Below are 25,090 nucleotides of genomic sequence, written 5' to 3'. Positions count from 1 at the left end.
CTGAGAATCAGAGAAGCTGAGTAGTTCCTAGATAGCCAGGTTTGGGAAACATCAGTACCGCAGATTCCAGGAACTGATCACTGTCAGAGAGAAGACACTGGACTAGATGGACCATTGGTCTGACCCAGGATGGCCATTTTTATGTTTGTTTAATGCTCTGTTACCCAACTCCCTCTCTCTTCTTCAGTGCACCTACTAGTGGAGCAAAACTTGGGCAGCAGTGCAGTAGGATAGGCATAACAATGCACAGGGCAGGGAGTAAGGCTAAAGGGAACAGGCTCTATTGGGTGGGAGACGGGAACAGGGTCTGGGAGATGGGAAGGAGAACAAATGGGAGCAAATCATAGGGAAAAGCTTCAGGGGATAAGAGAACAGATTGAGATGAGGAAAATCCAAGTAAGTTGTAGGATGGGAAGAAGAATCACGGAGGTGCGGCCAAAGGGCAGGCAGAAAACATACCAAGGGAGGTTAATGATAAGGACCAAGGGGAATGAGAGTGGCTTAGAGGAAAAGAACCAAGGAGATCAGGAGGCAGTCAGGCTTTTTGGCTATAAATTTCTGCCAGAACTTTTAATTTGAAGATCTTGACTAGCAACATCCTCTTTCAACAGGAATTCAGTTGTTTGTGCAACCAGGTGGGGTTCTCATCCCACTGATATGAACGCACACTATGGTGGTTATTCACAACGTTCTCCGCTTTCCTGAAAGTAAAAACACTGCATACATAAACTGCCCTGCATCAAGTGAGCGAGCTGCTACGGTTCTCCTGGAAGGACTTCCTGTTGAGAAGCCACCTGGCACCCTTTCCAGGCAAGGTCAGGGAACCCGATGCTTTGTCACAGTTCCTTTTTAAGAAGGGAAAGTAGCTTGTTGTGAAATCCATAGAAAGGTATACTACTTTATTCTTTATTCTTGTATTTGTACCCTTACATTTTGGTTTACATGAGGTCAGAGTGGATTTGATTTACATCGAATTGATTTAAATCATGATTTAATCATGGATTTCTACATCAGGGATTGGCAACCTTTGGCACGCAGTCTGCCAGGGTAAGCACCCTGGCGAGCCGGGCAAATTTACCTGCCACGTTGGTAGGTTTGGCCGATCGCAGCTCCCACTGGTCCCAAATGATTTCTCAATTTGGAATGAATTAGTCCATCGGAAGAAAATACTCTTTCTACACTGGCAGAAGAAGCTGCTGCTATTAAAAGCGAGATGATCACTTCAACAGTCTCTGAAGCCAAGTGCTTAAGTGACTTCCACCAGTTCACTGGTGTGACTTTCTTTAAAACATCATCAGCAAACATATATTTCCTGAATGGTTCACCCTTAGCTCTGAAGTTTATTATAGGTGGCATTATGGAGGGATAATTGCTGGATGTCCATATCATAGCCAACTTCTCTTTTTCAGCAGTTAAAGTTTGAACCTGGAACCGAGTATTGAGAATATTTGCAAGAAAATGAGCTGGAGATAGTGTTTGTCCCATTCGTTTTTTTTAATGTTCGTAATTTAACTCTGTCATTGCATATTTCTCTCTTTAAGATCTCATTCAGTTCCTTCCAAATTTCAACAGCATCAGCAATAAAACAGCTATTTCCCTTCATTTTGTTCAAGGCTACAGAAATAGGCTTCAGGGTACTCGGCATGTGTTCAACATTTCTCTTAAGCCCAATGTTGAGAACTTTGGCTGTGACAGTGCCATCTATTTTTTTCATGATTTTGTTCACAAAGTGTCGTCGGATTAAGCCAGTTCTTGATATAGTGCTCAAAACAGTCCACTACTGAGTTCTATCACATGTCTTGTGAGAGAGTTAGCTTGGTTCCTCCCACTTTTTTCAGAGCAGCTGCTGCAAAGTGGTTGTTATGGAAGTATTTTGCAACGTCCACATTAGCCTTTATTTCTGGAACACTGAAGTCTTTGGCTGGGAGAAAAAAGGTGGATAGTCTTCAGAATCCTGTACATTGAGGATGATTCTCCTAAACAAGTCAATGCAATTATTAAATTATTATTAGTATACAGCTCATTTAGTATTACTCATTACATTCCCTGACTACTCAGTACTACTTAAAGGCGAAATTGTAAAAGGAAGATCTGCCTATTTCAGCAATTTATTTTTTATCACAACTGCATCTAAAATGATAATACTGTAGAGTAACAACTATATTTTGCTCAAATATGAGAATTCAAGAATAGTCCAGAAGGGAAGACAGGCAGTGCTTAAGAAAGAAGTATGAAATAAAAAAGTTTACCAACCTGAAGATCCTGCATGTTCAGACATGTTCCTTTCATTATCTTCAACGCAGCTTCCTCCTGAGAAGGAACACTTCTTGTGATGTTGGTTCAATCAGATAACCAGGCCTTGCATTTCTTTGTTGCACTGTTGGCATTTTGCACACATGCCCATCTTACCCACAGGTAGAGGAACTTAATTAAAACATCTTTCTCAAACTGGGTCTCTTTTGCGGCCTGTTGCCATTGTAGGTTTTCCCTTCTAGTGAGAGAATAGCATGATAGATCTCAATTCAATGAAGGCTATGCTCAAAGACCTCAAGACTTCTGGAAAATGCTGTTCAAACAGTTTCACTTTTATTTCTGCTGTCTGTCCCTCTCTTCTCACATTTATCTCCAGACTTCCTCTCCTTGTCCAGATCTATTCCGCCCCCAACCATCTTCTATTCATTGAACTTTTTAAAACTTTGCACGTTTAGAGAGAGGTGAGGGATTGACTCTGTGTACACAAATTTGCAAAGGGACAGTAGGGTTGAGGTCTGTTATTTCTCATCTCTATATATAATTTATTTAAAAACATTTTTGCTGTTAACAAGCATGTTATCTCTGGAGACACAAATCCACAGTTTGAGAACTGCAAAACTAAGCATCTCTGATGATATCTTCTAGACTGAGCACTGAGACCCATTGAGTAGATGGAAAGATTAACCTAAATAATCTATACAGAAGCTCCTGGAACCCCATAAGATTGGGTACCTAATCCATGAACTATTGGAACTAGTTTACAAAACTTTTTTTAAACATTACATTAACATATTGTCTCATAGTATAGAATTAGAATTTATAATCCCTATTCCATGATGAGATATCTTTGAGCTATAATGTATCTTAATTAAAACTATCTTTAGATAGGTATTTTCCTCAAAAAGCATTTTATCAAAACAGATTTTTTTTTAAATCATTGATTTTTATCCACCCTACATGAGAACAATTTAAAATGATGCATACAGACCCCTAGTTTAAAAAACAAACAAAAAAGCCATCTCCTGTACCAAAAGAAAAGCAAGTGTTAGGTTTGAAGGCCTTCTCATCTAAGAGTGCCCTCATTAATGAGTCAGGCTGCTAGGTTGTACCTTATTCTACTCCTGAACCCTTCCTACAGGATGGGAGACTTGGAGAGAGCTTTTTGTAGCCATGTTACTTTTCTGCAGAAGAGGTAGTGACCAAGGAGAGAGTCCCCTCTCTCTGAGGTGTCAAGCTGGAAGGAGTCTCCTGTCTCACTTCTGTGCGTGTGAGGAAATGCTGGCTGCACTGCTTCTCTTGGAGTAAAGATACTTTTTAAAATGAAAAATTGCTTCGTGAGGGACCTAGACAATAGCCTGAAGTATTGGGCCTGGGTGAGGGGGAAGGAAAGTAAACTTTTTCTAATCCTCTAGCATCTTTCGTGTCAAATCTGTCTTGGAGTTTGAACTTTTGAGATATAGATGTGAAGAGATTAGTTCCTGCAATTGTGTATTTAAAAGCAGCATCTCTAACATGTGCAGGGTTGTGTGTGGTTGATGCAACAATTCATTTAATTCACTATAATTCTTCTGAGTTGCATTATACCCTAATCATTTTGGGTAGCTTAGTAAACAGCAGGTAGTGTTGTTGTGGGGAGTCATCCTACAGCCAAAAGGAGGCAGGGCTTCAGGTGCAGTTGTGGGGAGGATATGCATTTCTCTAAACTTGTTCACCTGTCTGTTGGGCATCTGTGCAGTGGAGACTATACTTCATTAATAATACCAAGTGCCAGAGCCAACAAGCAGTCTTGGTGGATTTGTGTGAGGTTGAAAAACCGCCTTCAGTGTTTGATTCCAAATGATTAAAACTGAGAATTTTCCAAGGCTGTAGATTTCAGTGTCTAGAATTCCTCAACATCTTTTTTTCTTTCTAAGTTCCCTCATACTTCTATTAACACCTTACAACATGTAAGAAAAATTTGCTCCTTCCTGCTGCATCCTGCTCCACCCTGTCTGATCAGTCTACCTCATGGAGCCAAATGGATGGCTCTCACAGCAGTGCAAAACTCTCATCCCTGCCATGCTTTTGACTCCTTCCACGCTGAATTGGCATTGCTCTTGGTGAATGAATAACAAGAAATACTGTTTCCTGAAATGCTCAGACAGTAGGGGAGAAGGACTGGCAGCCAGTGGAATGGACAACAGTGAAATTGGCACCATGAACAACAGAGAGCTGGCAAGTTAGCAGCTTGTTTTTTTCACTGTCTTGGAGCCTCTGAAACTATTCTTGGTAGCTGCTTTCAACAGTTTTAAGGCTGCTACAATGCTTCTAGGCATCACTGACTAAACATAGATCCTGACTATTTTTAAACAAAAATAATTATGCCTTCCTCAATGCAACTTTGAACCAGTTTGCTCAAAGTTCTGTTTGAGGCTCTCTTACTCTGGATCAAGAAATGGAATTTTTTAGATTTAATTATATCTAATAAACTTTATGAAAGGGAAGAAACTTAACTGGAATAGAATTCATTTTCCTGAAGGTCCCCGAAATCCTGATCCACTCTATAACTGCCAGCTTCAGCATCCTCTAAGCTAAGGACTAGACGGAATCCACTCCGTGGAGCCTATGAACACTGTTTTTTAAGCTGACCAGTGATTGCCTCTAGTGTGCACTCAGTCCGTGCTGGATTGCAGCCAGAAACCAGGAATTAAACCCTGTCATATCCCACTTGGTGCAGATACTGATGCAATACTTCGGAGTTGGCCCTAACTTTCTAAGGAAACATTTTTGCTATTTTAAAACTTGGTGAAACAATTGACCTTTGGGGATGTTTCCAGAGATTGATCAGAACTTGGTTCTTAACTCGGCTGCTTCTAAGGAAGTGGCGAGCAATTACAGACCAGAATTTGTGGATACTCAGATTCTATAAAGGAAGAACTTCATGGGCAACTTGCCAAGAGCCCAAGGGACACATTCAGCTTGCTTGTACGCTACCACAAATTTTAAATACAAAGAAATTGTGTCTAGAATTGTCTGTGGCATTTCTGTTGTGGCCATCGACACAGTATTTAAGCACTAAATACAACTTCATGAACTTATTGAATTTGTTCATAATAGACCTGGTTCATCCCACTCCATGAATCACTGTTACCTTGATGATTCTCCTCTCACCTCTTTCTTTTTGTCATCTGTCCAAAATTAAAAAATAACAGGTGGTTCTTTGTCTTCATTGCTGAATGTTCGCTTTTGTGAAAACATGGGATTTGTCATTTTCTGAAAACTGGCTTGTTTCTGTTTGGAAGTCCCTATTTCAAGATTGTCAGAATACTTAAGGAACTAGCTGAAGCAATCTCAGAACTACTATCAGTTATCTTTGAGAACTCATGGAGGGCAGAGAACTAGAGAAGGCCAAACATAATACCTATCTTTAAAAAAGGAAACAAAGAGGACCTGGCTAATTATAGACCAGTTAGCCTAACTTTGATACCTGGAAAGATACTGGAACAAATTTTTAAACAGTCAGTTTATAGGCATCTAGAGGATAAGAGTGATAAATAATAGCCAATATAGATTTGTCAGGAATGATCATGCAAAACCAACCTAATGTCCTTCTTTGGCATTGTTACTGGCCTAGTAGATAGAGGGGGAAACAGTAATTGTGATATATCTTGATTTTTCAGTATGGCTTTTGACACTGTCCCACGTGACATTCTCATAAGCAAACTTGGGGCAAGTCTAGATGAAATTACTAAAAGGTGGGTGCACTACTGGTTGAAAGACTGTGTACTCAGAAAGCGACAAAGAGTCCTGTGGCACCTTATAGACTAACAGAAGTTTTGGAGCATAAGCTTTCATGAGTGAATATTCACCCATAGAAGCTTATGCTCCAATACTTCTGTTAGTCTATAATGTGCCACAGGACTCTTTGTCACTTTTTACTCATCCAGACTAACACGGCTACCCCTTAGATACTGTGTATTCAAATTAGTTATAAATGGTTCGCTGTCAAACTGGGAGAATCTATTTAGTGAAGTCTGCAGGGATCTCTCCTAGTACTAAAGCTGAACTAAGTACTTTGGTACTAAAGTAGAACCTTAGAGTTACAAACTGACCAATGAACCATACACCTCATTTAGAACTAGAAGTATGCTTAAAAAAATGACAAGTTTAAAAAATTTTTTTTTACAAGGTAATGAAACTGTTTCTGTGCTTATTTTATTTAAATTAAGATGGTTAAAAGCAGCAGATTGTTTTTGGTGTAATAAAGTTTCAAAGCTGTACTAAGTCAATGTTCAGTTGCAAACTTTTGAAAGAAGAACCAGAACATTTTGTTCAGAGTTACAAAAATTTCAGAGTTATGAACAACTTCCATTCCTGAAGTGTTTGTAACTGAGGTTCTGCTGTATTCAGTATTTTATTAATGACTTAGATTATGGAGTAGAGAGTATGCTTATAAAATTTGTGGATGATACCAAGCTGGGTGGAGTTGCGAACGCTGTGGAGGATGCTACTGGAATTCAAAAGGACTTTGAAAAATTGTAGAATTGGGCTTTGTCTACACTACACTAGCACTTTTGTCAGTCAGTGGTGTGAAAAAACACCCGCTCTTCCTCTCCTCTCCTCCCAGTCCCTACAACTGACAAAAGCCCCAGTGTGGACAACGCTATGTCAGCAGGAGTTGGTCTCCTGCCGACATAGCTACCACTGCTTGTTAGGGGTGGGTTAATTATGCTGGCGAGAGAGCCGGCATAGAGCGACTCTCTGGGGGACCTTACGGCAACACAGCTGCAGCCATACAGCTGTAGCACTGTAAGGTCTGTAGTGCAGACAAAGCCTTGGCTTGAAATCAACAAGATGAAGTTCAATAAAGTCAAATGCAAATTGCTACATTTACGAAGGAAAAATCAAATGCACAACTATAAAATGTGGATTAACTAGCTAGGCAGTGGTACTATTGAAAATAATCTGGAGAGTATAGTGGAACACGTATTGAATATGAACAACTATGTGATACAGTTGCAGATAAAGCAAATATCATTCTGGGTATTGACAGGAGTGTTGTATGTAAGACACAAGGCAGTTGTTCCACTCTGTTCGGCATTGGTGAGGCCTCGGCTGGAGTATTGTATCCAGTTCTGGATGCCACACTCTAGGAAATATGCAGAGAGTCCAGAGAAGAGCAACAAAAATGATAGAAGTTTTAAAACCGGGGTTCTCAACACTTCTTTGAGGCCCTCCCCCTAAAAACTCCATGGCCTCATATATGCCGCAACAAGTGTGTTCTGCATATAAAAGCCAGGGCCGGCATTAGGGAGTAGCAAACATGGCACTTGCCCGCGGCCCCACACCACAGGGCATCCCGTGAAGCTAAGTTGCTCAGGTTTCTGCTTCAGCCCCAGGTGGCGGGGCCTAGGGCTTAGGCTTTCTGCCATAGGCCCCAGCAAGTCTAACACTGGTCCTGATTGGAGGATCCCCTGAAACCTGCTTGCAGCCCCTGACCCCTGGTTGAGAACCACTGGTTTAGAAAACCTGACCTATGAGAAATGGTTTAAAAACTGCATGTCTAATATTCAGAAAAGAAGACTGAGAGGGGACTTCAGGGCGCCTCTCAAGAGGATAATGATCAGTCATTCTCTATGTCCACTAAAGGTAAGGCAAGAAGTAATCTGCAGCAAGGAAGGTTTAGGTTAGATATTAGGAAAAATTGTGTAGCTTGAAGGGTGGTTAAGTACTGGTATAGGTTACCAAAGAAGGTGTGGAATTCCCATCGTGGGAGGTTAAGAACAGGTTAGACAAACACCTGTCAGGGATGGTCTAGGCTTATTCAGCCCTGCCTCCGCATGGAGGGGTCTAACGCTATGGTTCTATGATTCTGTGACTATTCCTCCTCCGCTTCTGAGATTTACACTTTGAGCTCTATTAGCAGCATTCCTGATGGGTACAAGTCTCTTGGTGGTTTGCAGCAATAGAGGATGCTTCTTAAGATAATCAGGCTCTTGTCCATTAATGGCTTTAAAGCTTAGGGCCAAGATCTGGAGTCAAACTGAGGCAGTGGAGTGAGTAGAACACTGGTGTGATTTACCCCTTTTCTTAAAACTGGCTGCTGTATAGTATTCAAGTAGGTCTCAATGTATCTTTCAGTGCCAGGTGTTAAGTTACAATAGTCTAACCTGGAGGTGAATTGTGTGCTCATTGGCTGGATGGATTACAATAACTAGATTGTGGAAAAAAACGTTTCTAATCTTTGGTGTGTTCCCTGTGTGTCCAGAACCCATGGGTCATCCATAAAACACACAAACTCTGTACCACCTGAGTGATTGGAGAGTAGCTTCTCTCAATGGATGACAAAGTTCATGTCACAAATAACTCCTTGAGTGTTTCCCTGCTCCTAAAAGCATTACATCTATATTACATGAGTTAAGAGCAAGCCAGCGGTTTTCATCCATGTGGTGATCTCAGACATGGAATATGTGGGTCAGTGTGGTGGGAGGCGTTGTCTTTATAGGCATTACAGTCTTAAAGGACATCTCATCTAGGAGAGCCCAGTACCATGCTGAAATGTACTTCAGCTTAACTCCAGTAGGAACACTGCCAAGTTTTAGGGACGTCTGAGTGCCACTAAGAATCCTATTTCCCCCCCGTCTCCTGGACTCTCCTATCAGGTAGGGATGGACACTAAGGCCTGGTCTACACTACGACTTTAGGTCGAATTTAGCAGCGTTACCTCGATTTAACCCTGGACCCGTCCACACAATGAAGCCCTTTTTTCGACTTAAAGGGCTCTTTAAATTGATTTCTTTACTCCACCTCTGATGAGGAGATTAGCGCTGAAATCGGCCTTGCCTGGTTGAATTTGGGATAGTGCGGATACAATTCGACAATATTGGCCTCTTGGAGCTCCATTGTGACCGTTCTGGACAGCGCTCTCAACTCAGATCCACTGGCCAGGTAGACAGGAAAAGGCCCGCAAACTTTTGAATTTCATTTCCTGTTTGGCCAGCGTGTTTGCAGAGCTCATCAGCATGATGTGCACATTGCCGGGACACATTGCCTGGTCCGTACTTTGTGAGAAGTGTATCACCATGTCCCTCTCGTCACTGCGCTGCTGTCGCCTCCTCGCCTGATTTTGTGCAAAACAATTGTCTGTCATTGCCCTGAAGGAGGGAGGGGCGACTGATGACATGGCTTACAGGGAATTAAAATCAACAAAAGGAGTGGCTTTGCATCAAGGAGAAACAGACAACTGTCACACAGAATGGCCCCCTCAAGGACTGAACTCAAAACCCTGGGTTTGCAGGTCGTTGATTTCACAAAACAAATCAGGTCAATTTCTTGTTTTGATCCATCTGTCTTGTACATCTTAGGCTGGCAGCAGACGGTGCAGTTCGACTGCTAGCCATCGTCATCTCCTGTGTGCTTGGCAGAAGATGCTGCAGTACGACTGCTAGCCATCATCTCCTTCTCAGTGCTCGCCAGAAGATGAGAATGACCTGGCTGAGTCACTCCCATGTCTGCCTAGGCGCCCCAACCGACCTCACCGAGGTCGGATAAAAGAGCACCCAGGAGTATAACAACGATGGCTATCAATCACAACACACCATCTGCTGCCAAAAAGCAGTGAGCTGCTGCTGTGTAGCAGTGCGGTCGCAAGTCTGTCAGCACTCAGGAGACGTACGGTGACGGTGAGCTGAGCGGGCTCCATGCTTGCCGTGGTATGGCGCCTGCTCAGGTAACCCAGGAAAAAAGGCACAAAATGATTGTCTGCCATTGCTTTCACGGAGGGAGGGAGGGAGAGAGAGGGGGGCCTGACGACATGTACCCAGAACCCCTCGTGACACTGTTTTGCTCCATCAGGCATTGGGATCTCAACCCAGAATTCCAGTGGGCAACAGAGACTGCGGGAACTGTGGGATAGTTACCCACAGCTACCCGCAGTGCAACGCTCCAGAAGTCAGTGTTAGCCTTAGTACTATGGACGCACATCGCCGACTTAATGCACTTAGAGCAATTTGTGGGGCGGGGGACACAATCGACCGTATAAAAACAATTTCTAAAAAACTGACTTCTATAAATTTGACCTAATTTCGTAGTGTAGACATACCCTAAGATTTTGTCTCCAGGGTGGAGCTTCTCTGCAGTTGAAGTTAAAGGTGAACAGCATCCTTACTTTAATTTTTTTCTTGACAGCATTCAGCATTGAAATCAGTTTTATGCCTTCGGTCCTTACCCTGAAATTACAGAATACTAGCAGATAATTTTAGAATTGGAGGATAAAACATAAATCAGTTATTTATAAACTAGAAAGCTGGGAAACAGCTGACTTGGGTCCTAGCTTGTTAGTCTCCATTGGCTTCATCACTTTATCTAATATAGTAAGTGGTGACCCAAGAGGTATTTACAAGGAGGTTATAAAACTCAGTGTATGGTACACTGAGCCTGTGTAGCAAAATCTTAAATAAGCTTTTCTTAATGAGCCTCTTGTTTCCAATGAAGGTTTTAACGTTAAATGTGCATGGTGGGGGATAAACTCGGACTCTTTTAACCAATGTCAAAAGCTTATTTTGTATTAATGCATTAACTCTTACCGGAATGTCTTCCAGGATACTAGGCTTAATGTTAGTTTCCCCTTGCTGCAAACTTTTATTACTAAATAAATAAAAATATTTACTATAGCTGTAGGCCAGTGTAATTCTTCAAAGCGTGTTGAAAAAGTGTGGTTTAAATTTTGGTTTTGGGTCTGGTAGGGGTTGAATAAAACAGTTCAGTTTCTGATGAAGTTTAGAGCATTCTGAAGACCAAGTGAGTCACTTATGTTGAAAAATATAAATCTGCTTTGCCTTAGTGGAGGTGATTGTGATTGTGGGGGAGGGGAAATGGCAGAAAAGAGCTTTTTAATATAGTGCCTATTGCACACAGATTCTGTTCCATTAAGTGGATTTGCTCTGTATATTTTTTTAAAAATAGTATGCTAGGTTGGAGCCAAACACATTGGATGGGACTGTTTCAGGCAGTCTTAAAATAGTTTCGAACTATTTTCCTCATAACTAAAAACTGACCTTGGTTGGGAGTGAGTAACGTGGCCTGGTGATTTTGAAATAGATGCCTCATCCTAAGATAACTGTGCTCCAGCACATGTAGGCTAAATAAACCATATAGTGGAGATACGTAACAGAGGTAGAACGCAGAGAAGGTCCAATTCCTTACCCTTGGCAGTATGGCAAAAATCCCATATACTTCAGTAGTTGCAAGATTGGGTTTTAAAAGATATATAAATTGTAACCTGAATATTGTAATAGACTGCACCAGTATTGAGAGGAGATATGGTAAATAAAAATTCTTCACACCAATATCTCTGAGTGGTTTCACAACAAGGTTGTGAGTAACAGTGAAATGCTGAAGTTAGTAAGAGGAACAGAAATGGCCAAAAAAAAAAAAAAAAAGTCATGCTTCCGACTCAGAGATGGGTGGCTGCTAGAACTCTACATGTGACTGAGAAAATTGTGACAGCTGAACCTCACCTCAGGAGCAGATAATTGATGCAGCACATTTGGAAGAGGAGGGAGGAAATGAAACTGCATCTTATATATACATAAATCTGACAAAATTCCAAATCAGAACCATGTCTTGCTCTCTTACATTTGCAGGGAATCTGACCAGTCCTTATGGCTTTTGTGTGTCTCCTCCCACCACCTGCCTTCTCTATTTTCACAATATCTTCTCCAGTTTTCCCCAGTTTCCTTCTTGCCTGGTCCTCAGTTCTACACTTCTTAGAGCCTTCTCACTTTTGAGGTCTTCATGGGGGCGGTTCACTACTACCCCTACTAGACTTTTAGGGGAGGTGGTGACTACTCCTCTTCCCATCCATATTTCTGTGTTGGTAGACCAGTCGTCTTCAGCTGTCCCTCGATGCGAGGATGATGTCTGCCAAGGGGGTTCATTGGTGAGTTTTTAAGTGGCTGAGGAGTCCAATTCTTCTGTCTCATCTGTTCTCCTTAAAGTGATCTGTGGCTTGGTGTATGGCAAGGCCTAGACAACAAGAATTGCATTTTGGGACTAACAACAAGTATTTTTGCTATAAATTGGGGATATATCAGTTGGAAGTGACAGAGGAGGAGGAGGACCTGGGTATATTGGTTGATCACAGGATGACTATGAGCTGTCAGCGTGATGCAGATGCGAAAAAGGCTAATGTAGTCCTGGGTTGCATCAGGCAAGGCTTTTCCGGTAGAGACAGGGAAGTATTAGTACCATTATATAAGGCACTGGTGAAACCTTATCTGGAATGCCGTGTGCAATTTCTGGTCTCCCATGTTTAAGAAAGATGAACTCAAGCTGGAGCAGGTGCAGAGAAGGGCTGCTAAGATGATCTGAGGAATGGAAAACCTGTCTTATGAAAGGAGACTGAAAGAGCTTGTCTTGTTTGCCTAACCAAAAGAGGGCAGATGGGAGATATAATTGCTCTCTAGAAATACATCAAGGGGATAAATACCAGGAGAGGGAGAGGAGTGATTTAGAGGTTAAGCACCAGTGTGGACACACGAACAAATGGATATTAACGGGCCATCAACAAGTTTAGGCTTGAAATTAGATGAAGATTTCTAATGATCAGGGGAGTGAACTTCTGGAACAGCCTTCCAAGGGGAGTAGTAGGGGCAAAAAAAAAACCTAACTGTCTTCAAGACGACCTAATAAGTTAATGGAGGCGATGGTATGATGAGACTGCCTACAATGGTATGTAACCGATCTGTCACTGCTAGCAGCAATTATTTCCAACAACTGGTGATGGGACACTAGATGGGGAGAGCTCTGAGTTACTACAGAGAATTCTTTCCAAGGTGTCTGGCTGCTGGGTCTTGCCGACATTCTGTGGGTCTAACTGATCACCGTATTTGGAGTTGGGAAGGAATTTTCCCTTGGGTCAGAGACCTTGAGGGTTTTTCACCCTCCTCTGTAGCATGGGGCATGGGTCACTTGCAGGTTTAAACTAGAGTAAATGGTGGATTCTCTGTAACTTGAAGTCTTGAAATCACGATTTGAGGACTTCAGTAACTCAGCCAGAGTTGATGGGTCCATTACAGGAATGAATGGGTGAGGTTCTGTGTCCTGCAGCGTGCAGGAGGTCAGACTAGATCAGGGATTCCCAAACTGTGGAATGTGTGCCCATGGAGGTATGTGAGACATCTTGGTGGGGAGGGGAGGTATGCAAGAGAAAGTGTGTAATGGAGAGTTTAATTAATTCATTATTTTATTTATCACATTTTCACAATAGGCTATTCAGATGAAGGTTTAAAACTCTGTGAGAACTTGTTGCATGAAATACAGTAGTTAATTTACTTCAAGATGTAGCAGTGAGAACACAGAGATACTGACATACAGAGCTCTCACCTCCAAGCACTGTACAGTGTGGGTTCAGTTACCCAGCAATTGTCCAGTCTGTGTGCTCAGAACTGAGTCAGTGTTTTTTTATTTTCATTATTATACATCACACTGTAACTATATCTATACATAACAGTGAAATATGGGCAGATGGCTAAAGACGGGTAGCATTCAGAAGAAGACGCAAAGCTATTCTGGCCTTTTAGTTAAGAAGGGCGGGAACACTGAATCTTAGACTGCATACAGTGGAGAATGATTTCACTGAATTTAGTTCTCATGGTATATTTGTAAGACTAGGAATTTAATTGTGATGCCATCTCGAGGCCAGAGAGTTCTGAAAAACAGCATGACTAAGTGGTATGGCACTGATGAAACTGAATGATGATTAAATGCCTAGTTTGAAAGATTGTCCAAAAATTCCAGTAATTTGCACAGGTAATGATGTTGGGTGGCTTAGTCATCATACTATGTGCTCATGCATTTCCAGTGGAGGACATTCTTCCCATCAGTACAAGGATAGTTGGTGTGGGGAAGCAGTGAAAATTCAATTTGACTCTGATGTTCCCCTGTCTTGTTTGCCCTACGGTCAGACCTTGCAAGGGGAGCAAGAAAACCCCCATCATTTTGACATCTGTGCTTAAAAGAAACAAAACAACCCTCCCCATCCCGCACCAAACAACAACTTCTTAATTTATTTATGTTGTAGACTAAAATGACTGGTTAGAAGAAATTAAATGGAAATGCTTCTCTCAAATATGATACCTGATGGTAAGATATCTTTTATATAACTGCAGAGTGGAATTTGAAAAACACTGATAAATTAGATCACTCATTACAGATGTCTCTTTCTCCTCCCCTAGATTCTATTATTATTCGTCAAGCACTCTTATATATTCTAGGGCACCTCACAAAACTAGTAAACTGGTTCCTGCTTTGAAAAGTTTGCAATCTAAATTTAACATGAGATGAGTGAGGGTTGTAAACAGATATGAATAGGGAGGGAGGAGAGGAAGGACAAGAGTGATATACGACACTGTTACTCAGTAAGGCATGTAGTTATCATGATCATTCATTTACCTTGGTTCATTTTGTTGCCCATCCTTCACTTATAAGTGAGATGACAGAAGTGAGGTTTTAGTAGTGAACTGGATTTAGCAGAGAAGTAGTTTGACAAACATGTTTGAGGAGGAACAGTTGTGGAGACATGGGGCAATGTGACGAGGAGGGCATGGAAATGCTTATTAAAAAAGGGACTAAAGTTGGTATCACTGGCAAGGCAGGGAGGGTGAGGGAAATACTTAGGAGATCAGATTGGAGATGTAAGTAGGGGCTGCATGCATGATGGAAGGCCTTTAAAGCAACGTCAAGAAGTTTGCGTTTGATTTGAACCACGATGCAGAGCCAATTAGATCACTCAAAGAAGTGCTGGAGGCGAGTTGTTGAAACAACTTAACTCGTGGGAGAGATTATTTTGGCAGTGACATTTTGGATGGATTGGAGTGGGGGCAGATTGGTATTCAAAGAGACCAGAAAATTGGAGAAGGCAGTAGTTCAGATGAAATATAGTGAGGATAAGAAGTGTGCCATTTAGGTTGGAAAGAAAGAATTGCTTCTAAACTGGGTCCATTTCATGTAGTACTTTTATAGCAGTGGTTCTCAACCAGGGGTATGCAGAGCTCTTCCAGGGGGTACATTAACTCACCTAGATATTTGCATAGTTTTACAGCAGGCTACATAAAAAAAAAAACTAGCAAAGTCAGTAAAAACTAAAATTTCATACACACGATTACTTGTTTATAGTGCTCTATATACTATACACTGAAATGTAAGTACAATATTTATATTCCAATTGATTTATTTTATAATTATGTGGTAAAATGAGAAAGTAAGCAATTTATAATAGTCTGCTGTGACACTTTTTTGTATTTTTATGTCTGATGTTGTAAGCAAGTAGTTTTTAAGTGAAATGAAACACAGGGGTATACAAGACAAATCAGACTCCTAAAAGGGGTACAATAGTCTGGAAAGGTTGAGAACCACTGCTTTACAGGAATAGAACTAAAAATGCTGATTTCTTTCCACAAATTGATACTGCTTCAAAACTACCCATCTTCACCAAAGAGGAGATCAGATGAATAGTTACATCAGTGACTCCAAGTTACTTTTCTAATTACTGGAAGGATTAATGATGAGTGAATGGCATTACCATGAGATCTTTCATGGGATCTGATGTGATATTGAAAGAGGGCGTTCTATTTCCTGTAAGTGATTTAACATGTAGTTATCTTACTGCTAATTTAAATTGAAATAAGGGGTTTAAAATTCCAGTTACCCATGTGCCTGTGAAGAAAAACATGTTAAGTTATATGTCATAGTTATCGGAAACAACTGGCAGAGTTTATTTTCATTCTAAATATGTCTATTTTTATACTCTTTACCTGGTCCTTAGAGCCGTGCCTAGAAGAGTGTCTCCTTTCCACCCCTAGATTATAGTTGGCTTGTGTTCTATCAACAATGGAAAAGAAAAACTTGAAACAAGAATGTTCTTTGACTGCTTGGTCATGTTGATTCCATTCTAAGTATGCGCATGCCCACACGTGTGGTCGTCAGAGATTTTTGCCTTAGTGGTATCCGTAGGGTTGGCTGTGGTGCCCCCTTGAGTGCCATGCTCATGCATCAATATATCAGGCACCGCTGGCCCTACACCCTCTCAGTTCCTTCGTAGCACCCATGGTGGTTAGTCGAAGCACCTTTCTTTGCATAGCAAGGGCTACTGGTTTCGTCTCTTTTGACTTTGAGCCTTAGGGCCTTGTAAATAGTTGTTTACAGTAGTTAGTGTCAAGTAATTAAGTGTAGTTAGAAGTTAGAGTCCCAGTGGGGACTTTGCCTCAGGTACGGCATGCCCTGATCTCTGAGGTTTAAGCCCTGTGCAGACTGTAACAGGCCTATGCCTGTAAGTGACCCCCCAGCAGCTGCCTCAAGTGCTTGGGGGCATCATATGTGAAGACAAGTATCGTATCTGCAAAAAAAGTTTTGTCCTGGAACTCAGAAAGAGCCGAATATTCGTTTGAGGACTCTCCTTATGGAGGCTGCCTTCTGTCCGGCTTCTGAGTCGTTCCGCCAAGATTTGACTCCTACCGCCTCGGTCCCCTCCACCAAGCTCCTCCTGTCACTGCTCCCCATCACCAGTTCCCAGAAAGAAAACAAAAAAGCATGGCTCCCTGGCACCGGACAAGAAAGGCCATGGGCCATCGAGCAAATGACCCAGTTCAGGCTTCCCAGGTGCTCCAGAGCCACGCGGACCCCTAGCCCCTTAAAGGATCCACCACTGACTCCTGGGAGTGGCAGGGGACCCAAATTTCTGGCGACATTGACGCCTTCCCAAGTTTCCCTATTGCTGAGAGAGCAGAGGCCTCCACCTGTGCCGCTGGCACCACGCATGCTGCAGGAGGTGGCAAAGGCTCTCTATGAGGGCAAGCCAGCTGCTAAGACTCCCCAGGGGCAGTGGAGCGCTGCTGATCCCCCGAGCCAAGGCCGTGCTGTCCATCGCCACATCACAGATCTCCAACGTCGCAGCCCAGGCCCTCTTGGGCTCACCCTCACCGGCACCATGTTCAGAGTCCCTGCCATCTTGACACAGATCACTAGGGGGAGGCACTGGTCTCTGTATCACCAGCACCGTTCACCCTCTGGCCGGTCATCTTCTTGACGCAGATCTCCGTCACCTGCCCTGTAGGGGTGCTTCCCATTGCAGTACTGGTCCCCTCCAGGCCCGGCACTGATCCCCCTCCAAGCACTGGTCTCCATCAGTGACAGTTAGCAGGAAGACATAGGCGGCAGTGGCCCTGACATGGTCACCGGTAGAGGATTCCTCCAGCATGGCAGGGCAATTTAGCCCCTTGCCGATACTCCATCGCCACGATTGGGCACCTGAGGCTGTCAGCATCCATGCTGCTGCCTTGGCAGCATGGCCAGTGCTGGTGGTGATGATGCCACCTTCACGCTGCTCATTTGCCGGCGCCTCGGGCTTGGTGCATGAAGCAAGCTCAGAGGTTGGGATAGAGGAGCCCACTCCAAAATCCCCACTCCCCCATGGGGGTTGATGCCCTGAGTCCTCTCCCCCCCAACCCCACGGTACAGTTGTCCTCATCCCCAGACAAGGCAGTCGCGGGATCGTCGAGAGTCAGCCTGCCAGACGATTTTAAGGAACACCAGGCCTTGCTTCGACAAGTGGCTGAGAATTTGGGCCTTGAGATGGAGGAGCTGGCTGAGCAGGTGGACATCTTGTTCAGTGTGTTCTCTAGCCCTACCCCGCCCGTATTGCAGTACCATTGCATGACAGGGTCCTGAAAATTATTAAGGCCCTCTGGCAAACCCCGTCATCCATCCCTTCCACCTCCAAAAGGGCCGAAAAGAAGTACTTCGTCCTGGCCAAGGGGTTGGAGTACCTTTTATATCCACCCACATCGAGGCTCACTGGTCATCTCTGTGGCCAACAAGGACAAGCAGGGCAGGCCAGTTCAACTCCCAAATATAAAAACGCCAAAAGACTGTACCTTTTCAGGATAAAAATTTATTTAACAGCCAGCCTACAATTCTGGGGGTGAACCACCAGGCACTTTTGGTCAGCTATAACTTTAACTTATGAAATCCCTCCGTAAGTTCAAGGAGTCCTTCCCTCGAGGTTTAGCTCTTGGCTTCAGACCGCTGGCCTATCTAGGGTGACCAGATTACCCAGGTCAAACGTTGGGATGCGGGGGACCGGGGCGAGGGCAGAGGGGAAAAAAAAGGCGGCAGAGCGCTAAAAAAATAAAAAAAATCCCCCACCCCCGATTCCTCCTCCCTCCGCAAGCGCTGGAGGGAGGCCTGGGAGACTCAGGGGAGCGCGGGGCCGGGGTGAGTGTGAGTCCGGCCTGACCCCAAGCAGGCAGGACTTGGGCATGGTACCTGGAGGGAGAGTGAGGGGTGGCCTGCGGGACTAGGCTACGGCTGTTCTCCCCTCTTGGGCAGCGGGACTCGGGAGCAGCCGCTGCTGCAGCTCCCACTGCCGTGGGGGAAGGAAGCGACCGCTGGCCAAGCTTGGCGTCTGCGGCTCTGGCACCCACGAACTCACCGAGCCCGGGCCTGCTGCGGGGACCCAGCGTGCATGCTGCGCACGCCCAGCCCCTGGCCAGTCACGTCTGGGCTGGCTGCCCAGCTGGTGCAATCCTGTGAGCTGCCCCGGAGTGGGAGCAGCAGGCCCCAGCCCCCTCATCCCGCTCGGGTCTCGCAGGGGAACGAACGGGGCTGGACTGCCGATGCCTCTGCCGCAGGATTGCACCAGCTGGGCAGCCAGCCCAGACGCAACTGGCTAGGGCTGGGCGCAACATGCGCGCTGCTGGGTCCCCGCAGTGGGTTTGGGCCCAGGCTCCAAAGCCGCAGCCGCCGAGCGCCACGTGCTTGGCCACTTCCTCCCCCCGCGGCAATGGGAGGTGCAGCAGCGGCTGCTCCCGAGTCCCACTGCCCAGGTGGGGAGAACAGCCGCCGCCTGGCCCCGCAGGCCGCCCCCCATCTCTCCCAAGTCCTGCCTGCTCAGGGCCAGGCCGGACTCACACTCACCCTGACCCCGCGCTTCCCTGCGTCTCTTGGGCATGGCGTGCTTGGCAAGAGGCAGGGATTTGGGGAGGGAGCTTTGGGGGCGGGAATTTGGGGAGGGATCCAATGGGGGAAGCAGGGGGCAGGGGAGGGCGCGAGTCCTTCCGGTCTCCGGAGCCTTTTCTTGTTTGTCCAGTGTCCCAACCTAACATTGGTCGGGATGTGGGACAAACAAGCAAATATCGGGACAGTCCCGATAAAATCGGGACGTCTGATCACCCTAGGCCTATTCCAAGAGACGCAGACCTCGATCCAGGACCTCTCATTTGATGGGAATGGACTTTGCAGAGCAGATGGATGCAAGGCTGCATGGATTAAAAGGACACTTGGGCCACCCTTCGTTTTCTGGGTATGCATATGCTGCAGTCTGCAAGGATGCAGTTCCAGCTGCCCCATCACCAAGGCCTTGGCAGCCTTGTCAAAGGTCTTCAAGGAGAAGGGATAGAGACACAAGCTTTAGTCGCTACCACCCTTCCTCCTCCCGCTCACCCATGCAGCCCACCTTGGCAAAGCATCCTGGGGGCCAGAAGTGATCATTTTGAAGGTGTGCTTGAGAGCAACACCCTCCAGTCAACTCCCAGGATCCACCTTCTTTCCTCGACCATCCTCGTCCCTACCATTTGTCCTGGTCACAGGTCACCTCGGACTGCTCAGTGCTGGACATGGTATCTCAGGGCTATACCCTGCAATCAGCTGCCCCTCCAACCCATTTCCTTCCCCCCCCTCAGCCCTCCATCCCTCTTCAGGGACCCTTCTCACAAGCAACTCCTTGTTCAAGAGGTTGAGGATCTCCTGCATCTAGGGGCTGTGGAGGAAGTTCCTTGGGAGATGAAAGGAAAGGGGTTCTATTCCCACTACTTCCTAATCCTGAAAGCAAAAGGGGGCTCAACAAGTCTCTAAGGAAATTGAAGTTTCACATGGTTTCCATGGCTTCCATCATCCCCTTCCTGGATCCAGGAGTCTGGTATGCCACCGTCGACTTGAAGGACGCTTGTTTCTATATCTCTATATTCCAAAGTCACAGGCATTTCCTCCATTTAATAGTGGGCGGACACCTTTTTCAATTCATAGCATTGCCCTGTGGTATCTCATGGGCCCCAAGGGTGTTCACAAAATGTATGGTGCCAGTGGCTGCTTATGTGAGACGTCGAGGGGTCCGGGTCTTCCTGTATCTCGATGACTGGCTCATCAAAGGCAGGTCTCGGGAACAAGTGCAGAGGAGCCTTGATCTGATGTGTTCCACCTTCTGCAACCTGGGCCTGTTAATAAATGAGAAAAAATCCACCTTAAGGTTGGTGCAATGAATAGAGTTCATTGAGGCAATTCTCGACCCCACATGAGCCAGAGTCTTTCTTCTGGAAGCATGTTTTCAGACCATGGCTCTCACCTGTCTGCATTTTTTGGGCCACATGCACGCACGTGGTCAGTCATGCCCAGCTCCATCTTCGACCTCTGCAAGTGTGGCTGACTTTGGTCTACATGACCTAGACCAGATAGTCAGGGTGCCAGAGTATATCTAGGAGTCCCTGAATTGGTTGGTGGACCCTGGGTCGGCGTTTGAGGGAGTTCCTTTCTCAGCCCCGTCCCTTTCGCTGACCCTGGTCTCCAATGTTTCAGAGCTGTGCAGGGGAGCCCACCTGGGTGAACTAAGCAACCAGGGCCATTAGTTGCAGGACAATCTGGCCCTCCATATCAACGACAGGGAGCTCAGAGGGGTTTGCCTGGCCTGCCAGGCTTTCTTGCCGCACCTGAAGGGCAAGGTGGTGCAGATCCTGACAGACACCACTGCCACAATGAATTACATCAATAGGCCAGGCTGAGCTAGGTTGTCAGCCCTTTGCCAAGAAACTCTCAGGCTTTGGGATTTTTGTGTGCTGCATGCCATTCGTCTGGTAGCCCACACCTGCCGGGAACCAAGAACGTATTAGTAGATCACCTCAGCAGGACCTTCTCATCTCGCCACGAGTGGTCGCTCCATCTGGAGGTGGTCAGCATAATCTTCCAGAGGTGGGGGACACCCCAGCTGAACCTGTTTGCATCCTAGCAGAACAGAAAATGCCATGTGTTCTGTTCATTCTGGGGGATGGACAGGCATCCCCTATCAGACGTCTTTCTACTCCTGTGGTTGTGGGGGGGTTCAGAGTTACGCCTTCCCACCAGTGCCGTTAATTCACAGGGTCCTTGTGAAGATCAAGCAGGACAGGGTGAAGATTATCCTAACAGTTCCCATGTGACCTCACCAGCGCTGATTCGGCACGTTGCTGAACCATTCTGGAGCTGCTCTGCAGCAGCTTCTCCTCTGGCTGGACCTGCTGCCCCAGAACCATGACAGCCTTCTGCACCCAAACTTGGAGGCGTTGCACTTGACAGCATGGCTACTGCATGGCTGAACGTGGACGAACGGGAATGCTCAGCCCGTATTCAGCAGGTCTTGCTGGGTAGCAGGAAACCCTACACGAGAATGACTTACCTGGCCAAATGGAAAAGATTCATGTGCTGGGCCTCAGAACGGAGTATCCAAGCAGAGCAGGGCTCACAGAAGGAGATCCTGGATTACGTGCTACACCTCAAACTCCAAGGTTTTGTCCTTGTCATCGATTAAGGTCCACCTGGCTGGTATCTTGGCTTTCCACCATCCGTTCCAAGGCAGTTTGATTTTCACTCATGACGTGACAGCCCGGTTTTTGATAGGTATGAAGTGTTTTTACCCACACGTCTGGGATTCCTTCCCTCCCTGGGACCTGAATCTCATGCTGTCGAGGCTCATAAAGCTGCCAGCTTCCTGTTCTCTCCTGCTTCTCTTCTGGTTGCGGTAATGTCGGCCCACAGAGTGTCCGAGATAAGGGCACTCACTTGGGAGCTGCCCTATATGGTTGTCTTCTTTAAGGATAAAGTCCAGTTGTAACCACACCCACCGTTTCTGCCCAAGGTCATTTCATAGTTTCATACTGGCTAGGACATATACTTACCCATCTTCTTTCCAAAGTCTCAAACATCAGATGAGGAGCGCAGGCTACACACCCTGGATGTCAGAAGGGCACTGGCCTTCTATTTAGATAGAACAAAGCTGTCTGTAAGTCATCTGAGTTCATTGCGGTGGCAGACAGAATGAAAGGTCACCCAGTGTCAGCCAGGAGGATTTCATCTTGGATTATAGCCTACATCCATTACTGTTATGAGCTGGCGAAGGTGCCTCCGCCGGCGATTGTGACGGCACACTCGACTAGGGCACAAGCATTGTCCGCGGCCTTCCTAGCACAGGTACCAATCCAAGAGATCTGTAGGGCTGCTACCTGGTCATCTGTCCACACATTCATCTCTCATTATGTGCTTACCCAGCAAGCTCAAGACAACGCTGACTTTGGCAGAACAGTTCTGCAAGACCATGAACTCTGAGCCTACCTCCATTGACACTGCTTGTGAGTCACCTAGAATGGAATTGACATGAGTAAGCACTTGAAGAAGAAAAAACGGTTACCTTTTGTAACTGTTGTGTTTTGAGATGTGTTGCTGATGTCTGATATCCTGTAGTGAGATGGGATGGTCCTTACGATTTCAGAGGGCTTGGCTACACTGGCACTTTACAGCGCTGCAACTTTCACGCTCAGGGGTGTGAAAAAACACCCCCCTGAGCGCTGCAAGATACAGCGCTGTAAAGCCTCAGTGTAATCAGTGCTGCAGCGCTGGGAGTGCGGCTCCCAGCGCTGCAAGCTACACCCGTAAGGGATGTGGTTTACGTGCAGCGCTGGGAGAGCTCTCTCTCAGCGCTGGCGCTCCGACCACACTCACACTTCAAAGCGCTGCTGCTGCAGCGTCCGAAATTTCAAGTGTAGCCATACCCAGAAACTCTTAACCTTGCATTTAAGTTAGAAACTCTTAATCTTGCATTTAATTTACTGTTTTGGGACTGCTGACAAGACTCCAACTGTTACATAATCTTACAGATGAGGGCTCATTAGTACTTTTAAAGTTGGTTATTTGTCATTCCAGATCACTCCTACACAAAGGAAGCTGTAAAATGTATGTAACTCTAAGGCTTGTTATGCAATTTGTGTGTCAAGGTCAGTGTAATTTACCTTCAAAATTAAACAAAAAGGAAATCCAGTTCACTTATTTAACCTTCAGTCCATTTAGTTTTGCACACTTGCAAGAGTCTGATCTGCCCAGTCATAAACTGGAAAAACACCAAGGTAGAACTGATAGCCAAAAATGAAACATCCCTTTAAAAAAAAAATTCTCTCAGTTATGGTCTTAAAATAGAAATGTTAAAATCACAACTTTTTTTTTTTAAGACTGAAAGAATCATCTTGGGCTTGAATTGTTCTTTCATATACAGTTGGATTTCATGATCATCATTAAACATTTAAATTTAACAGGGCATCAAAGATTTCTCTCATTTCCATGCATGTGTGCTCCTTACCTCTTTCCTGTCATCTGATTCATAATGTTCAAAAACATTCATGTCATATTATTTCTTTCCCCCTTCTCCACAGCAACAGCCCGAGTCTGAAACTGTTCATCTGTTCATCCCAGCCTTGGCGGTAGGAGCCATCATTGGCAAGCAGGGACAGCACATCAAACAACTTTCTCGTTTTGCAGGCGCATCTATTAAGGTACTATTAACTTGACAAGATTTCTGTCTATTCCATGTGATACTTCCAGCAAGTTTTCACAAGTAATATTCCAGTGAATCTGTATTCTCTCTCCCCGCACTCCTCACATTGAGTTATGTGATAAACAGTATATTGGTTTATAAATTAAGTTTTAAATACTCAGAGAAAGAACATAATTAGAATCATGTATTCAGACCTCTCTTGAGGTGTGAAATATAAGCTGTAAAGAAAGCTGCCGTGGTGGTCTCAACTTAGATAAAGCCTTTAGCCAAGTGTTAATGATGTGTTCAGGGCTTCCTTGCCACATTGTTGAGGCAACAAACAGTACCTATAAATTTTCTCTTTTAATAACAAATAAGTAAGGAAAACCTTTAACTCCTGTGCTTTGTCTCCGGGTGCCCAAAAAGGATCAGTCTGAGATATTAAGCTCTGGTGGCTCCACTCTGAAGTACTGATTGTTGGAAAATCCGTGCTGTATATGCTAGGCTCCTGTGGCTGAGCCCATCATTGATCACCGGGTTTAACTGACATGATGGCTAAAAGAACCAGAAGCTGCTGGATCCTTGTCTGCACTCGGGATAGCCCCAGTTCAACAATCTGTGAATCTAGCTGCACAAATGCTGACCCTCAATGTAGACAAGGGCAAGTGCATGTACCAGAGGAACTAATCTGGGGATAAAGCTTGACTTAGTTCAGTCAAGACAATCCTGGCTCACCTGTGCACACCTGTAGGGTTGGCATCAGTGCAGCTCTGTCAGTTAATGTGCTGGTGCTATTTGGCCTCCCACCAGTTCTGACACGGAGGCTGTCAGGGCTGATTCCCCACTCTGGCACTTCGAGTGCAGAAGTTAGGGGCCCACAAGGATTCTAAAAATTAATACTGGCCATGCTAGGCTTGTATTAAACTCCCAAGGTTACAGCTTCTCTCTGACCTTGGATGGGTAGATGCTGCCACCACCCAAATTCAGAAAAACCCTTTGAAATCAGAAAGGCGCACTGGGGAATTCCTCCCTCTCCCCGCCTCCCCCCAAGACCTGAGATAGAAAAACAAAAGGGGTTGATATGGGACATTGAGTGAGTTTGTCTATAAAGCCAGTTAGTTTGATTCAATGCATTATAAAATGTATCCAGAAGGAGGGCGATCTGGGCTCTATGGTGTAATGTACTTTTGTAGAGCAATCTTAGAAGTGAAGCTGATCACAAATAGCAAGAAGTCTCTAGTTTTTCTCACACAG

At 45.0% G+C, this 25,090-nt stretch overlaps 1 protein-coding gene across 1 annotated transcript in view; it reads left to right on the top strand.

Moving 5' to 3' along the window:
• IGF2BP3 (insulin like growth factor 2 mRNA binding protein 3) overlaps positions 1 to 25,090 on the top strand; it is a 175,932-nt gene that overhangs the window by 126,835 nt on the left and 24,007 nt on the right. Inside the window, exon 11 of the mRNA XM_050938628.1 lies at positions 23,736 to 23,855. Within this exon, the coding sequence (XP_050794585.1) occupies positions 23,736 to 23,855 (120 nt within the window). The remainder of the gene's footprint in view (positions 1 to 23,735; positions 23,856 to 25,090) is intronic.

Source organism: Gopherus flavomarginatus, chromosome 2, assembly GCF_025201925.1.
Source record: "Gopherus flavomarginatus isolate rGopFla2 chromosome 2, rGopFla2.mat.asm, whole genome shotgun sequence".
Classification (NCBI taxonomy): domain Eukaryota; kingdom Metazoa; phylum Chordata; order Testudines; family Testudinidae; genus Gopherus; species Gopherus flavomarginatus.
The sequence above is the reverse complement of the archived record's forward strand: the minus strand, read 5'-3'. Positions and strand labels throughout refer to the sequence as shown.